This window comes from Coffea arabica, chromosome 6e (genome assembly GCF_036785885.1).
Source record: "Coffea arabica cultivar ET-39 chromosome 6e, Coffea Arabica ET-39 HiFi, whole genome shotgun sequence".
Classification (NCBI taxonomy): Eukaryota; Viridiplantae; Streptophyta; class Magnoliopsida; order Gentianales; family Rubiaceae; genus Coffea; species Coffea arabica.
In genome coordinates, this window is record NC_092321.1 from 56,417,225 (window position 1) to 56,436,768 (window position 19,544).

Genomic DNA, 19,544 nt, shown 5'->3' on the forward strand with positions numbered 1-19,544 from the left:
CTATAAATTGACTATGTGATTCGCTTATTTGTAAACTTAAGTTAGGGTAAGAGATTAAGTTTAACTTGTTGAATTTAGGGTATAATTATCTTTCCTTTACTTGATATTATGAGTATTTAGTGTAAATTGAATAATTGTATAATGATTATTTTCCAAGTCTTGAGGAATTAAATTGGACAAAGTGCATATATTGTTTCACCTCTTGAATCATTGCATTTGATTATGTGTGAATTGCTTGAGGACAAGCAATGATTTAAGTGTGGGGGAGTTTGATAAGTGACTAATTTACGTAATAATTGTATGATATTTTATATTATTTTTAGTCACTTTGGATATATTATTGGAAGAAAATGATTCATTTTGGCTATAATTGGTATAAAATGCTTTTAAGTGGTTAAATGAGGTTTTTTATCACTTTTTACTTGGATTTTGTGTATTTTGACAGTTTTGACACATTTTCGTATTTCGGCTATAACTTGAGTTACAATGATCGGATTGGGATGATTCTTGAACCCATTTGAAGATAAGAGATAGATCTACAACTTTGGTGAAGACATCCGAATCCAGTTTGAAGGTTTTCAAAATCAAAAAGCCGAATTACATTAGCTAATTTCTGTTGGTCGAAGCTGAAACAGGGCAATGAGCAGACAAGGGTATTTCAGTCATATCTCAGCCTACACAGATCCAAATGAGGTGATTCTTGATGCATTGGAAAGATAACTCAAAAGGCTACAACTTTCGTGTTTTACACATGAGCTGGTTCAGCCTCTAACATCAAGAAAAGATCGGTTGAAGTTGGACCAAAAACAGAGCAAGTGATCCACACTCGGATCCACTATTCATCCGAACCCTCGGTTGTTTCTGGGTTAGTGGATCCGAGCTCGGATCCATACGGATCCGAGGTACTGTAGCAGCTCGGATCACAGGTCAGAAAAGGCTGCTCTGTACGCGTAAAACTCAATTTCACCTCCACCAACTCACATTGGATGCTAGACATGTGAGAAACATTCCCAGCTGTAAAAGGGAGATGTAATCCTCATTTCTTGACCACCTTTCATCATAAAAGAGCCAAAATTCATTGCAAAAAGATGAGGGGAGAGATGGGGAGTTCATAGCAGAAAATATAGAGAGTGAGCTACGGGAGAAGCTGGAAGTTGCAGAAATGTAGCTCTTTCATCTCCCTAGTGTTAGTTTAGCTTAGTATAGAGTAGTGTAGCTTTTCCATTCTTGTTTATTATCTAGATTAGGATGAAGATGGAGGATGAAGAAGGCAAGGAAGAAAGCTCATGTGACAAGGGTTGTATTCCTTCCAAACTCTTTATCTTTTGTATTTGATTCCAAGTTTAGTTAATATACAAGTTCTGGATTTTGTGTTCATTATGTGTTTCTAAAGTTTATACCTTGGGTTTGGTTGAACTTTCTATAATTGTTAGTGCTTATTATTTGGTTATTTGACTGCTATGATTTGAGCAAGTTATTTAGCACTTTAGCTCTTGAAATCATGATTAATCTGGTACCATTAATTGTGATTATCTAAGGTGTTGTTTCTGCAATGAAAATTGAGATTTAACACTAGTTCAAGAAGTGCTAAACATAGGGAGTACACTCACGAAAGTAGAGGTGCACTTATGTGGTTTTTAGTGATTCATTTCATGTAATTTCATTGAAGAAATGAACTTGTAGCTAATTTCATAACCATGAAAATAGGTATGGATTAGTTATGAGTATAATTGATTCACTACGAAAGTAGGATTCAAATGCATAAGGAAATTACACCATAATTAGCCTAGATGTAGTATTCAATGATCCAAATATAGCACTTGCATGAGTAGTTAGGGATACCACAACCCAAGGAGCTTTCATTTGTTATTTTGTATAATTTCAGTAGGTTTAATTTGTTATAATTCATTGATAGTCTAAATAATAGAGAAGCTTTAGTAGTACCGGTAATTGCAATCTTCCTTGTGGGATCGACCCTTAATACCCTATACTCGCTCACGATTCGTATACTTGCGATAAATCGCGTGTGGGGTATTTAGGAGTTTATAAATGTAAAACTTGATTAGGATGAGGCAAAATTGATATGTATACCCTGCGCACGTCAAGAACCTTGGCTATATCTCTTCCTTATGTCTTCTGAAGCATGTGCAACCTACGTTTTCTCTCCAACTCTAGCTGGAAAGTAGTGTGAAGATGAGAAAAATGGCTGAGCAAATTACAGAAATTCGGCTGCCATACACGTTTTTACTTTTGACCTCACTTCAACTGCATTTGTCTCCATGATGAAGGCCGAACTGGCTTTTGTGCAAAACACAAAAGTTGTAGCCCTTTGAATTAGAGTTCTAATGCTTCAAGAATCATCTAATTTGGAGATCGGTGGACTGAGATATGGTCAAAATACCATAGACTGGTCAATTCTGGGCTTCAGCTTTTGACCATCCAGATAAGTTTCTGTGTTTCGACCTTTTGACCAAGAAAACGGCTGAATTGGACTTTGATGTCTTCATACCAAATGTAGATATATCTCTTAGCTTCAAAATGGTACCAAGATCACCTTGATCCGATCATTGTAGCTCCTGATATAGTCAAAATACGAAAATGTATCTGAGTTGTCAAAGCTGACTTTTCTTGATTTTTGTCCTCAAATTGCATTTCTTCCTTTTACACTTCATATTTTATTTTCATAACTTTAATCCATCATCAATAATCCAAATATATTCTCAATGCACTTCATTTGATGATTGAATCATTAAACCTACAAAATATGAAGTTTTTACCATAAAAATCCATAAAATGCAATGTTTAGCCACTTTAACATAAAATGTAGTTTTTTACCAAAACCTTAGTTATTTTAGTTATAATACTAAATAATCAAACCAAAATTAACTAATAAAACACACTAAAAAATACGTAAAATATATTCTTATCAAATACCCCCACACTTGAACCATTGCTTGTCCTCAAGCAATAAGAAATACAAACCAACAATGATCAAAATTTGAAAATAAACATATGTAGCATTTCAACTTCATTTCCTCAAAACAAAGTAAATAACCATTATGCAATTATTCAATTAAGTTCAAGTACTCATAATATCAAGTAAAGGAGAGCCAATTATACCGTCATTATAACAAATTCAAATCAATTTTTTCATCCTTACCCAATCTTACAAGTAAGTAACTCATATGGTCAATAAAATGCTTTCTAAACTCATGATCATCTTTTTATTCTACTTAAACAGATATTTATTCATATAACGTAGCTAAATATTACTTAAGTTGTGAAAGTGTCTTTTGACGCGAGAATCGACATTTTTAGATGAAGATCACCGGTTACTCAACACTTCACATACTCAAGTTGCTTTCCATACTCTTAATTCAAGTACCGTTTTACGCGAAAGTCGACATTTGTAGATGAAGACTCCCGGTTACTAAGTACAAGAATCATTGGAGTAGAATGAATCCTTTTTTTTTTCTTTTTTTTTTCTTTTTTTTTTTTAATAGCAAAGAGAATAATAATTTTCTAAAAAAATAATCATGAGAAGAGTATTGCACTTATTGACCATATTTATCACTTAACTATATAAAATCAAGTAAAGAAAAGAAATTTCATTAAATATGCAAAAAAAAAATAGGCATAATTTTCTCCACTTCACAAGATATATTTTCCTACAAATGCAAAATTATAATCACATAATAGTCATTTCCAAGTTAAATGAGAAAAGAAGTTTCCAAATCATATATATTTATCTCAAATGTAGAAGGAATTTGAACTATTAATGGTATGGAACTTTGTTACCCCTTTGGATGAAATTTAAAATTTAAAATTTTTGGGGCAAATTTGCAATTTTGGACAAGATATTAGAAAAAATTTGAATTTTAGCACAAGTCCAATATTTGCAACTAATAAGTTAATCACATACAATATATATAATCTCAATTCTCCCCCCACACTTAACATACACATTGTCCTCAATGTGTAAAAAGGAAAATGAAGATAAAGAAAAATAATACTCCCCTATTGTTGTGATTGCATATGAAACTTCAAAATCCATTGTCCGTGTAACTCCAACGCTTCATAAGTTCCATTGAATAACCATTAGTAATAATAATCGAAACATAGAAAATAAGAAACAAAAGTGATAACAAAGGCTTAATAAAACAAAACGGCGATCCGTAATTTCAAACCTTTGTTTTGGTGATGTACCTATATAAAATACACAATAAGCAACTCAAGGTACAAGAAAATTTATGAGGAAAAGAAGAAAAAAGAGAATCAAGGAAGCTGCATTTTTTTTTTTTTTTAAAAAAAGGGTGCTCAGAAAACGCGGCTCAAGAAAACGCGCCTCAAGGTGCGTTTTGTGAAGTCGCGTTTCTTCACAAAACTTGCAGCATTGAAAACGCGACTACGTGAGAAAACGCGACTTTAAGTCGCGTATTTGAAGGCGCGTTTTTGGTTTCTGAACAGGCTTGAAAACGCGACTTTGTAGAAAACGCGACTTCCTGTCGCGTTTTGAAGGCGCGTTTTCTTCATTATAGGCACAGAATTGAAAACGCGATTCTATGAAAACGCGATTCAGTGGCGCGTTTCATTGAAAAACCCGTTTTCTGCTGCGAAATTTAGCAGAAATTTAACTTTTGAATAATTACAAATGAAACCCCAATTTCCCAAAATGCATCATAGATCATTTGTTTGCTAATATACTCAATGCATGCACATGTAAAATGATCAAAACATGCATTTTAACCCCTTGTAACGAATCAAAAACAACAATTACTCAAATCGAGGGGTTGAGTTCCTTGATCAAACTTCGCCTTTTTTACCTCATTTGGTCACTTTTGCTTTCATTTCCAATACCTATAAATGAAAAATAACAAAATAACTCAAACACATACTTTAAACATAAAATCACACCAAAAAAAATAATATAAATAACCAAAACATTGGGTTGCCTCCCAATAAGCGCTTCTTTAAAGTCAATAGCTTGACAATTTCACCTCATTTTTCAAGGAGGTTTAGTTAACGAATAATCCACCATTTTAGGCCTTGGTGGATCATTGTAAGGTGACTTAATAGAAAAAGCCACATGTTCTAATGATATGAGAGATGGAAGTGGTTTACCTATTCCAAGTGTTTCATGAATATTACCTTGAAAATACACCACTTGAGAACTTACCAACAGGGATGTCATGAGAGTATCTTGGGCAGCAATACCCTTAGAACCTATACTTTCACTGCACTCCTCAAGAGGGGTGAAAAATGAGTCATTAAAACTCATCTCTTGAGGCTCAAAGTTAGTTCCAAAGATATTATCTTGTGAAATGGATATTTGCTCATTAAAACACGCTTGAAATTCATCATTTTCATCAAACTGCAACCCATTTTCACATACAACATTCCCACCATTCATGCTAGGATCATTTTGCAAATTATTAGAGAAAATAACTTCACACAATACATGTAATTGATCTTGTATTCTACCAAAGTGAGAAGCCAATTCATCTATCCTTTCCTCAATCCTATCAAAACGGTCGAAAGTCACATTAGCTAATTTTTCTATAGCTAACTCCCAAGATGGCTTAGAATCATTATCTACCATTTCAATTGCCAACTCCCAAGATGGTTTTGATTCATATTGGACACTTTCAGGTTGGTAATCATAAGAATATGGAGAATCACTATATACACATTGATTATCCCAACCATAAGCATTAGCACTATATCGATCAAAACAGGGATTGTAATGCTTTAATTCATCATAATAATCCACATTTTGTGCTTGCATACATGTGTTAGTAGCATGATAATCTCCACACAAGTCACAAATCACATGATAAGAATTAAAAGCATTAACATTCCTTCTCTGCTCAATTTCATGCATCATGGTGTCCAATTGAACTTGTAACTTAATTACATCAAATTTTTCCTTTAAACACCTTAAATCATCTTCAAAAGACATACATTCAGTAAATTCTTGGTTACCTCTGTTGAAGGAGCTTTGCACTTGGTAACCATTCGTTGCCAATCTTCTACTTCTCAAGCATTGTCCTCCAAATTGACCTACCCTTCTCATTACCTAAAATTGCTTTTAAACAACTTAAGAGCAAGATTAGTAAGAAGAATAGGTTATAAAACACATACACATAAAAACACTAAAATAACAGAAAATAACATTCACACTATAACTAATATTATGTCTAAACTAATAAAGTTGCTCTTCACACCGATATTGCCAAATCTTCCCCGGCAACGGCGCCAAAAACTTGACGGGTATTTTACATACGTGCAAGCTAAAAAATACCGAATTACACCCGTTCACTGCAAGTATACAGATCAACTAGTAGTTTAGGGTATATATCGGGTCGATCCCACAGGGAAGAGTGAACAATTACCGGTATTACTAAAGTTTCTCTATTATTTAGACTATCAATGAATTATAACAAATTTAACCTACTGAAATTATACAAAATAACAAATAAAAGCTCCTTAGGTTGTGGTATCCCTAACTACTCATGCAAGTGCTATATTTGGATCATTAATTACTACATCTAGGCTAATTATGGTGTAATTTCCTTATGCATTTGAATCCTACTTTCGTAGTGAATCAATTATACTTATAACTAATCCATACCTATTCTCATGGTTATGAAATTAATTACAAGTTCATTTCTTCAGTGAAATTACATGAAATAAATCACTAAAAACCACATAGGTGCACCTCTACTTTCGTGAGTGTACTCCCTATGTTTAGCACTTCTTGAACTAGTGTTAAGTCTCAATTTTCATTGCAGAAATAGCATCTTAGATAATCACAATCAATGGTACCAGATTAATCATGATTTAAGAAGCCAAAGTGCTAAATAACTTGTTCAAATACTAGCAATCAAATAACCAAATAATAAATACTAACAATCATAGAAAGTTCAACCAAACCCAAGGTATAAACTTTAGAAACACATAATGAACACAAAATCCAGAACTTGTATATTAACTAAACTTGGAATCAAATACAAAAGATAAAGAGTTTGGAAGGAATACAACCCTTGTCACATGAGCTTTCTTCCTTGCCTTCTTCATCCTCCATTTTCATCATAATCTAGATAATATACAAGAGTGGATGAACTAACTAGCTAAACTATACTACACTAATCTAATACTAAGAGAATGGAAAAACTACATTTCTGCACTTCCAAGCTTCTCCCGTATGATTCCTCCCTCCTCATAGACCTCAAATGTCTCTACATATAAGCTGATGAAAAGTCCTTCCCTTACCAGTCATAAATTTCTGCTATGACTCTCCACTTTGATTCTCCAAATCTGGATTTGTTAAGGGAGTCAAAAATAATGGCTTTTGACTTAGAACCTTGGCTATATCTCTTCCTTATGTTTTCTGAAGCATGTGCAGCCTACGTTTTCTCTCCAACTCTAGCTGGAAAGTAGTGTGAAGATGAGAAAAATGGCTGAGCAAATTACAGAAATTCGGCTGCCATACACGTTTTTACTTTTGACCTCACTTCAACTGCATTTGTCTCCATGATGAAGGCCGAACTGGCTTTTGTGCAAAACACAAAAGTTGTAGCCCTTTGAATTAGAGTTCTAATGCTTCAAGAATCATCTAATTTGGAGATCGGTGGACTGAGATATGGTCAAAATACCATAGACTGGTCAATTCTGGGCTTCAGCTTTTGACCATCCAGATAAGTTTCTGTGTTTCGACCTTTTGACCAAGAAAACGGCTGAATTGGACTTTGATGTCTTCATACCAAATGTAGATATATCTCTTAGCTTCAAAATGGTACCAAGATCACCTTGATCCGATCATTGTAGCTCCTGATATAGTCAAAATACGAAAATGTATCTGAGTTGTCAAAGCTGACTTTTCTTGATTTTTGTCCTCAAATTGCATTTCTTCCTTTTACACTTCATATTTTATTTTCACAACTTTAATCCATCATCAATAATCCAAATATATTCTCAATGCACTTCATTTGATGATTGAATCATTAAACCTACAAAATATGAAGTTTTTACCATAAAAATCCATAAAATGCAATGTTTAGCCACTTTAACATAAAATGTAGTTTTTTACCAAAACCTTAGTTATTTTAGTTATAATACTAAATAATCAAACCAAAATTAACTAATAAAACACACTAAAAAATACGTAAAATATATTCTTATCACTGACCTACCCCCCTCATTACCTAAAATTGCTTTTAAACAATTTAAGAGCAAGATTAGTAAGAAGAATAGGTGATAAAACACATACACACAATAAACACTAAAATAAAAAAAAAACTTTCAAGACTAACTTGATGAATACTTAACAAATTAGACTCAATTAATACACAAGAAAAACTATTAAAATGCCTAAACTAATAAAGCTATTCTTCATGCCGATGTTGCCACAAATCCTCCTCGGCAACGACACAAAAAACTTGACGGATTTTTGATACAAGTACAAGTTTAATTCCGAAATATATCCATTTTACTGCAAGTATACAGGTCAACTAGTAATTTAGGGCATATATCAGGTTAATCCCACGAGAAAGATTGGACAATTACCGGAACTACTAAAGCTTCTCTATTATTTAGATGATCAATGAATTAAAAGAAACAAAACTATGCTAAACTTATGCAAGAAAATAGTAAACAAAAGCTCCTTAGGCTATGGTATCCCTAACTACTCATGCAAATGCTATTTTTGGATCATTGAGTACTACTATCTTGGCTAGTTATGGCGTAATTTCCTTATGCATGTGAAACCTACTCTCGTAGTGAATCAACTCTACTTATAACTAATCCATACCTACTCTCGTGGTTATGAAATTAGCTACAAGTTCATTTCTTCTATGAAATTATATGAAATAAATCACTAAAGCTACAAAGGTGCTACTCTACTCTTGTGAATGTACTCCCTAGGTTTAGCACTTCTTGAACTAGTGTTAAATCTCAATTTTCATTAAAGAAACAACACCTTTAGATAATCACAATTAATGGTACCAAGTTGATCATGATTTAAAGAGCTAAAGTACTAAATAACTTGCTCAAAATAATAGCATCAAATAGCCAAATAATAAACACTTACAATCATAGAAAGTTCAACCAAACCCAAGGCATGAACTTTAGAAACACATAATAAACATAGAATCCAAACTTGTATATTAACTAAACAATAGGATCAAGTACAAAAGATAAAGAGTTTGGAAAGAAATGTAACCCTTATCACATGATTTTATCTCCTCCACCTTCATCTTCTTATTCATCTTTGTCTAGCTAATATACAAGAAGGACGAACTAACTAGTTAAACTATCCTATACTATACTAACCTAACACTAAGAAAATGTAGGAACTATATTTTTGTAGTATTTCTTGCACTCTCCAAGCTCTCTTTATTCTTGTAACTCCATGGTTATATATAGATGAATTTAGTCAAGAAATGAGGCTTCAAACATCCCTATTACAGTTGCTAAGTGGTTGTCACACGTCCATCAATAGCTGTGAATTATTGGAGGAGGAAACAAGTTGTGCAAGTGGACAGCAGCCATTTCTAACAAGAATCCGGCCAAAATCTGGCCGGATTGTCAGCCGGATTGCTCCACTGCTTTTCTTTGCAATATCTGTTGAGTCTTTAATGTTGCTCCAATTTTACCTCAACTTCAGCTGAACATTTCTTGATGATAAAAGCTGAATTAACTCTTGACCAAAACATAAAACTTGTAGCCCTTTGAGTTAACTTTCCAATCAAGAATCGTCTCATTTAGATTTGTGTAAGCTTTGAAATGACGAAAATACCCTTCACTGCTCAATGCCTTCATTTCAGTTTCAACCATAGAAATTGGCTACTGTAATTCGGCTTTTTGACCTAGAAAACCTTTAAACTAGATTTCGATATCTTCACAAGAATTGTAGATCCATCTCTTATATTCAAAATGGTTCAAGAATCATCTCAATCCGATTATTGTAGCTCAAGTTATAGCCAAAATAAAAAAAAATGTGTCAAAACTGACAACTTTCCTTTTCATCCAAATGAAGTTTATTTTCAATTCCTATAAAAATTATGGACAAAATGCAAGTAAAAAGGGACATAAACCTCATTTAAACACTTAAGAATATTTTAAACTAATTTTAGCCAAAATAATCCATTTTCTTCTTATAGCATTGCAAAAGTGATTAAAAATAACATAAAATTTCATTCAAATATAACTCAAATTAGTCACTTATCATCTGCAAACTCTTTTCCTATTGCAATAATCCTCGCACCAGGACAGATTGTTTTTATCATATAATTTGATATTAATTTATTGACAACTCATCACTTCTCATCACTTTGTGATTTTCGTAATTACAACTCAACTGATAGGACTCTTTTTCAATCTCTATCTTCATACCCACAATCAATTTGACAATTCTTTTGGACCAATCTTGTTGTCCAATGTTCACCAACTGGATACTCCATGACCATTCTTGTAGTTTAACTAGATCAAGTAACTTCTTGATAGTACTTTTTATGCTCTAACTCTAATAGTTGAAAATGCTCAAGGCTAACCTTGTAGTCTGGACAATTTGTCAATATTCACAGGCACTCCAAAATCAATTTCTTGAATCTAGAGTTATGATGCCATATGTAAAACTAAAAATTTCATAAAAAATATAACTTCTTTGCAGTAATTTTCATACTAACTCTAATGGCGGAAAATATTCAAGACTAACCTTGTAGCCAGGACAATTCTTCAATATTCATAGGCACCCCAGGATCAATTTCTCAAACCTAGGATTCTAATACCATATGTAGAACTAAAAAATTTCACCAAAAATATAGAAGACATATTTTATAGAATCCATGTATATGGGAAGGCAATTTACACACATATAAGTATGTATGGGAGAGAGAGGAATAAATATCATTAATATATCATTAATCATACATAATAACAAGGCTCTCAATGCTCCAGTCTTCTCAACTGATATAATAATAAGACTCCCTAATTGTTGACTTAATAAATAAGTCTTATAATCATAAGAAATTTTCTAATAAAATATTAATTTTAAATAATAAAACTACCATAACTTGACTCAAATTGTATTACTAAAATCGTAACTTGATTAAAACACTACTAAATAATAATGTAGAAATTTCTTCTTTTCTTTTTTTTTGCTTAATTTAATATGCCAACAATGAGAAAGGTGGGAAGAAAAGAAACTGATGTAGGTTTTGCATTAAATCATGTTTACAGTAGGTATTTGAATATTTAGGGAAGAAAATTACATCATGAGGTCTATACTCCTTTTGTCACATCTTCCAACCATTCTCATCTGTTTGTTTTATCCCAATTGCAATGGGATTAGTAGATCAATGTGCAAACATTATTTCACCCAAATAGTGATATTAGATTGATTCCAAATTTCCAATGCCATGTCATTTCATGAATTAACTTAATCAAACTCATTTGTGTATATTCTCATCTCTACGAAAGAGGATGATCAGACTATTTGTTTATATACAACAAACCTTAACCACAAGTCTTACTTACATCAGAAATGCTATCATCTGTGCTCAACAAACTAATTAGACCATGTTTTATATGTCCATGCTTGCAAAAGCAGTGGCGGAGCTAATATAAAATTGGGTAAAAAATAAAAAAGCCCCCTGTGATAATCTTAATACATAGAAAAGCTTCTCATGATTTCAAAACGCACAAGACGACACCCCATACATTGAACTAAATTGTAAAGATAACGGAATCCGTTAAACTTAACAGAAATGGATGAAATGACCAAAATGCCCTGATATAATTAAGCAAAAGATAGCTCAAAAAAATTTGTTTAGGTTCCAATAAGTCATTTCCATTAAATTTAATAGATTTCGTCACCTTTACAATTTAGTTCAAAGCATGAGGTGTCATGTTGTATGTTTTGAAACCACGGAGGTTTTACTGTGTATTAGGTTTACCACAGGGAACTTTTTTTATTTTTACCCTATAAAATTTCAATGGGGGCTAAAAAAGGAAAATACTTTTAGTTTGCTAAATGAAGCAAACAATTTTTTTAATCTGGATTTTTTTTTCTAACTCTCTCAACCCTGCCACACTTTTATCATCCCTAACTACCAGAAACAAACATGTGGCCCTCTTTAAACTATCCAGGCGGAATTAATTCCCCAGTGCCATTCACATGGACAAAGTTACAGTACAACTCAGTTTTGACACAAACCTTCAGTTAAATTATTAATTTCCAGTCTAAACTCCCATCTCGTTGTCTTAAATCCAGATTCCATAAACCTCAGGTTCGAGTATATAAACCACTATTCCCTGAGTAGTGTTACTTGCAAAAAGGTACAATCCCAAAGAAAAACTCAGGGAAATATTTTGCAAAAAAGAATATGGATCCCTTCACAGATTTTTCTCCAGAGGACATAGAAGCTACTTTAGGTGATAATTGTGAACTAGACTATTTTTTAGAAGAAAAGGATTTGTTCCCAGCCTTTCTAGATCAGCTTTTTTCTGGCAATTCTTTCTTCACTCCTGAAAACCTTTCCAGTCCTTGTAAGTCTTCTTCTTCAGGTGTCGACCGTATTGATGATAAACTCCCTTTATCATGTATGCCTGAACAACTTAATGATAAATCACCATGTACATCAAATCACAAGAATAAGATCCCTAGTTTAGCAGCAAGGAGATTGCAATATAAGAAGAATTTGCTAGCGGAGAAGAGGCGGCGAGAGACTCTTAACAAGCAATTCATTGCCCTATCTACAATTCTTCCTGGCATCACAAAGGTAATTGAATTAATTCTTTTATTGTTCATTGAGAACCGTAACGTAAAGAGGGGAAGAGTAATGGAAATGCTTTTAAGTTCTAGGAATTGAGACTCTGAGAATCGACAGGAAACCCTTTCTGTAGGACGAGGAGTAGACAAAAGCACTTTATCACTGTGCTATATTCATGTCCAATAAGTTATTTTTTTGCACATTGTTTTTCCAATTTCTTGGAGGTTTTACTAAGAAAATTTGATATTTTTTCAGACCGACAGAATTTCAATCATGGGAGAAGCTCTCAAATACATCAATCAGCTGAAAGAAGAGAACAACAAATTAAAGCAATATAATCCAAATCAAGCTGTGGTTGTGAAGAAGTCACAGGTTCATGAGGAACAACACAGTTGTTCTATCAGTAAAAGTTCTTCTGTTTGCTCTGACGAACAGCTTCCTGAGATTGAAGTCAGAATGTATGAAAAGAAAATCCTTCTGACAATTAGATGTGAGAAAGAGAAAGATGTCCTTGCAAACATACTTTCTGAGATTGAAAAGCTCAACTTGACTGTAATTAGTGGTAACATCATGCCATTTGTGGGAATAACTTACGAGATTATCATTGTTGCAGAGGTAATCCCAGTTTACAATCCAATGATTAAAGGTCTGTGTTCAATCCTTATATTGAGAAAAGAAAAAAGGTCTCATGAGAAAACTGGAGGAATAAAAAAGGTCTTTGTTCACCGTAGAACTGCTGTATGTTCTTCACTTATAATGTTATATTGAGAAATTAGCGAAGCTTTTTCAATGGTTTTTTTTAAAGATTCTTCAATTTCTACTTTTTTGTAAATTGACGAATTATCTGACTGAACCTTCCTTTATTTCGCAGATGGACAAAGATTTCAGCATCAGTCAGAAGAATCTTGTTAAAAGACTTCATTCAGCTCATTTCCTTCATAAGAAGCTAAATTCAACAATCAGAAAAAGGAAAAACATACATTTGAGATGTGAACAACTCCCAAAGTGGGGTTCTTGCGGGGGCGGCACAAGTTAATTACATGTTAATTTAATTAGGGTAAATTACCTCTTACACTTATGTTGTTTGGTACCTTAGTATATAACCATCCTATGGTTTAAAAACTTTTTTTTATTGTAGTTTAAAAATTTATATATAACCTCCTTATGATTTGGAATTAAGTGTTAGTGTTATTTTTTCCGTTAAAACTAATAGTCGACATTAAAAAATCAAAGTCAAATAAATAAATTGACAAATTCACCCTTTCACAACTTTTTTTGTTTTCTTTTTTTTTTTTGTTCTTTTCTTTCTCTTTTCTTTGGAAAGAAAAGAGATGATTTCAAAAAGCTATATTTTGGCCTACTAAATCTTAATAAATTTGAATTTTCCAAATACAAAAAGGGAGAAAGGAACATAAAAAATAGAAAATAACATTAAAGATTTTTTGTCATTAAATATTTGGTTTAGGAGCCTATAATGATATTTGCAGTTATTAAAGTTTTGGTATTTCCTCTTTCTTATTTACCTGTTTATTATTTCTCTTTTTTTTTTTTGTATTTGGGAAAAAAAGTAGTGAAATGTTGAATTTATCAATTTATTCGTTTGATATTGACTCTTAAATATTGACCATTAGCTTTAATGAAAAAATAAATGGTGACAATTTAACCCAAATTATGAGAGCGTTACATATAAATTTTTAAATCTTAGCAAAGTTTTGTGGTAAAGCACCAAATTACAAGAGGGTAAAAAGCAATTTATTCATTTAATCAATAGCTATTTTTTCAGTTCATTGTAGTTGCTTTTCCTATGTTACAGCAATCCATAGGTGTTGTATGTATCTTCCTTCCTTCCTTTGACACCCTTTGGTATCCGTGGAAGGCTGCCTATGGTTTTGATGTCACTAATCATTTGATGTCACTAATGAATTTTAGCAATGTATTTTGGCAACATCCAAATTTTGAAATGGATTTATTAATTAGATTAATGAAGCATATTTGATGTGTAATCAACAACACAAAAGTTATTGACAAGTGAATTAATATGCTTCACATGTTCCTGTTCTTTAATCAACAACAATGCGAAGTACATTTTGTATTTAAAAAATTTGAAATATTCTAGTATTTCTTATGATACATAAACAGCATTTCAAATTAGAGACTACCAAAGGTTTATACATAAAATTTATCTTAATGAACTAGTTAATCCTGTAGAATCATAAATTATAACATATAATACTATTTACTAATACATTACTATATATTATAGTATATTGGTAGGTACATAATAAATATAATATATTATTAGAATAATAAAATTTGGTACTCCAGTCAATAAGTAGGAATCAATTTTTAATAACTATTCCCAAAATATGTTACCAAACTTTAAAGATTGAATATCAAATGATTTTATGAATATCCGTATTATTGATATTTGATATTAGATCTATTTTCTGTTGGCTAGTGTTTTGATTTTTCTTGTAGTTTGAACACCCTTACCTGCTAGTATCAAAAAGCCTTAAGTTTAGAAGCCGCTTAGCCAATGGAGAAAAGCATACTATCAAACGTCAACTTTAAATTGGGCAATATTTACTCCATAATCCTGTCCATAAATACATGAAAAGAAATTATTTCGGAAGCAATCCACTTTGAAAACTGGTTTTAAACGTGTCTCAAGATATAGCAAGAAAGACTCCAACTCAAGTTGTTAGGTACAGCGCGCATTCTCACAAGCTATCTCCCAAAGGCATCTTAGTCAAGACTTGAGAATGTGATGGTATCCATCAATCAACTCCAACCTGCCCGTCCCATTGTCAAGTAGCAATTTTTTATATTTTCTAGATGTTAAACGGTATATAAAATATACAAAAATGGGTAAAGGGCAGGTAAGATTTGAAATTTTTTTGTGGAGCTTCACATATAAAGTTAAAGCAACGTACACCACGTTACATGAGACTTACAATTTTTTCTTTTGGCCAAATATTGACCATCTAATTCTACAAAATGTGGTCCCTGAATTAGCTAGAAGGTACATCAAAGAACGTAAAAAATAGACATGGCGTGTAATCTTGGATTTTCTGATAGCTTGCTTTCCATATGGAAAGATAAATTATGTTGGTGAGTCAGTCAGTGACTCATGCAAATTGTGAATTGAGCCAGTCTTATAGAAAAGAATAGTGAATTGCATATGGTCAAGTCCAATTTAGTGAAAATTTTTGGTGCTCTCTTCGTCTTTGGCCAATATTTGTTGTTTCTGAGTGAACAACCCGCCGTGAGTGAAAGGAGAAATTCTCCTGGGGACTTCACATCCACCCGTAATATTTATGAAAGCCTAAGAATTGTTATTATGACGGCGTTTCGATGTTAATTTTCCACTTCTTTTTCTTAAGCCTTAATTTAAACTTGATGTAGAAACAATTGGCACAATGATTTAGGAGAAATGATGAATTGGATAATATTGGAAGAGAGAGTGTAAGTGAGAGGTTTCAAATTCGAAATCTTCCACTTAAACTAAAAAAGATAGAACTCGAAATTAGAGAAATATTGTATTAAATCCAGCCAGCGTCTTAGGTCATCCATCTAATTGATAAAGTTTTATATGGTCTACAGTTAATTAGGGTTATTTTGATATGTTTAATTAATAGCATATTAAAATGCTTTCTACACCATCTGACGGTTGCTCCTGTCATTCTGAGGAATCGAAGGGGACTAAACCACCATCTGTTTACTTTACACCTACTCCTACTCCTAGTGTGGAACTGACGGAAACTGAATCACCATCGAACCAGACAACTGCACTATGCACCAGTATGGATTTAAGTCACTTAAAGTGACAATCCACATATAGTGGCAAGTGGTGAGAGGTAAGATTTGAACATTTAACCTTCCATCCCACCAAATCTTCAGTGGCCAACAGTCCAAATGGCCATTAAAGACGATGTTTGATAAACTAGGTTGCAATGTTTTCTTGTGCAAGAGCGTGCTAAGATTCATGGATTAGATTATTCACACCTTCGTTCTTGATTAAACAGGTTTGAATCTAAAGCAAACTCAATTATTAGTATGATGAATTCATAATATCATGTAGCTCACCATCGGATATGCACGATTCTAAAATGTTTAACATCTTCTATTTTTTTTTTTAAAGAGGCAAATCCTTCCTGATGAGCGTGGGGTGTGCATATAATAATTAAACAATTAAACTCATTTCACAGTAAATATCCCACACACGATTTTTTTCAAGTATACAGGTCAAGATTGAGTATAGGGTATTAAGAGTCGAACTCACAAGGAAGAATGGACAACTACTCGCACTCCTAAAACTCCTCTACTATTTAGACAATCAACAAATTAAAGAAAACTGATAAATTTGTATTTTGTGTGATTTAGATATGTTTTATTATTTAATTTTGGTGTGTTTTATTTACTTTTATAGTTAATTAACTAAGTTTCTAGTGAAAATATGCATTTTATGTTTTAAATGATAAACATTACATTTCTATGGATTATGTTGCGCCCCATTTTTTTAAAATAAAATAATGGTGTTAAAAAATGAATTTATGTTTTTACAAAATAAAGAAAAAAGAAGGGCCTAAAAATGGGACTTAAAATATGTGATAATTTGGATCCAAAATAATAGTCTAAAAAGGGTTTTTAAAGAAAAATAGGAGTCGTCATTTGGTATTGAATTTAGGTATACCAAGTCACTCAAAATATATTTTTAAATAATAATATAAATAAACCCTTTTTAGACGACTTCAAATCTTTGAAAACAAAATAAAAGAGTTTGGGGGGTTACGGTTGAAAAAACGGAAGGCAAAAATTTGATAGACTCAAACCTAAGGCACCCTTTCAACCTAGCAAAAGTTAATTACGAGATTTAGTCAAAAATTTTCCTAATCTAACTTATAAAACTTATTACATTTAGATATTTTCTATATGGATGCAAGTTTAGACCTAAAGGATATCGGGAAGGTCGAAATGTCTCTTCAAAGTTCAATTGGTGCAAATCACATTAATTATAATGCCCAAAAATGATTCTTAGAAGAGGTCACGAAAAATACAAAAGATGAGACTCAAAAAAAGAAATTATAATAGATAAATATACATGACCTAGAAAAGGGAAATGCAATATAACGGGTACAGGATGTTAAAATTCGTGACTCAAATTTTCCTTCTTATAGAAGGGATAAGAGCATGCTAAGACTAAGGAATCATACTTGTTCATTTTCCATATTTGAAGGGTGACTCTCCTAACCTAGTCAAGCAAATGGATTAATTATTTCTAATTTCCTAAAATGAAATGCAATTCTAAATGATATGGTCCAAACATACAAATGATAAGGGAATAATAGTAGGAAAAATACCATGCAAGATGAGAAAAAGATCCTAAAATGAAAATATGCAAGAAATGGAATAAATGTCATGTAAAAATATGATGCTAGTGTGTAGGCAGTCCTAACGATCTAGCATTGGACTAACCCATGTCTATAAGTTTCACTAGCGTTTGACTAGTAAGAAATTGGGGAGAAAGGCTACAACTAGTATTGGACTAGTGTGGCGACGTCATGCATTTATTATAAATAAATAAAGCAAATAAATCATAATTAAAGCAAATAAACACATAAAGCACATAGAGCACATAACACATAGACATAATATCTAAATGCAAAACCCTAGAAAAAAACAAAAAAAATACATAAGCACACAAGCAAATAAGCAAATAAAATCTAACTATTACATTGGGGGCCCTAACTATAATCTAGAAGGGAATTTTTGGAAATAATAAACCTAACTATTACATTCATCTAACTAATTTATTTTTGACAAAAATATAATTTATCTATTACATGGTCTAACTAAATACATTTTTTGGATACCTATCTATTACAATTTGACTTTTAAATGCCTCCCAAATAATTATAAAAAATTAAATAAAATAAATGAAATTTAAAATGAATAAAATGAGTAAATAAAAGAAAAAGTACTCAAAACATGCAATCACATATAAAACAACATAGGAGAACATAAAAGGATTTTAAATAATAATAGAAAGTACCTCCCTTGAAGTAGTGGTTGAACAAGATAGAAGTTGCCCTATTTATGCTCCAAAATCAACAAAATAGTTAAGGCACTAATTTAATTAACAATTAAAAGATAAAATATAAACATAGAGCAAATTGACTTGATTATTATAAAGAAATGAAAATAAACATAAAATCTACTAATTAAATGCATTAAAATAAAGTATGATTAGCAATTAAATGAGATGGACAATTGTAACTAAGAAATAATAAAGGTTAGGGATCTAATTGCAAAAATTAAAAATTTTTTGGGATCAAATTATAATTCTCAAAAAGTCAAGGGTCAAAATTGAACAAAAGATAAAGTTCAAGGACCAAATTAAAATTAAATTAGAGACCTAATTGAAAGAAATCAAAAGTTCTAGAGGCATAATAAAATTACTGAAAAGACCAGGAACCTACTTACAAATTCTGTTTCTAGTTTCCTAAGAAACAAGGCCAGTGAGCCAATTTATTTATTTTCTTGGGCCGAAATCCCTCTTGGCCCAAAGGAAAATCCAGAGAAAAGGACGGGCTAGTCCATCTTCTGGTCCGACCAAAAACGTTGGGTTTTGGTCACAAAATCCATGTCATAACCCAAGAAAAAATAAAATCAAACCCACTCCCAAAGTCCAACAAATAACCCTAGCCCAATTCTTCATATTTCTCTTTTCCCTCTTTTTCTTTCTTTCTTTTTTCCTTCTTTTTCTTTGCTTTT

At 32.1% G+C, this 19,544-nt stretch overlaps 1 protein-coding gene across 1 annotated transcript; it reads left to right on the plus strand.

The window, feature by feature from the left end:
• Positions 1-12,334: 12,334 nt before the first annotated feature.
• On the plus strand, positions 12,335-13,922 carry LOC113696847 (transcription factor bHLH19-like). Its single transcript, XM_027216231.2, has 3 exons — positions 12,335-12,779; positions 13,026-13,385; positions 13,642-13,922. Exons 1-3 carry the CDS (start codon positions 12,384-12,386, stop codon positions 13,804-13,806), a joined length of 921 nt encoding a protein of 306 aa, XP_027072032.2. The 5' UTR covers positions 12,335-12,383; the 3' UTR covers positions 13,807-13,922.
• The last annotated feature ends 5,622 nt before the right edge of the window (positions 13,923-19,544 follow it).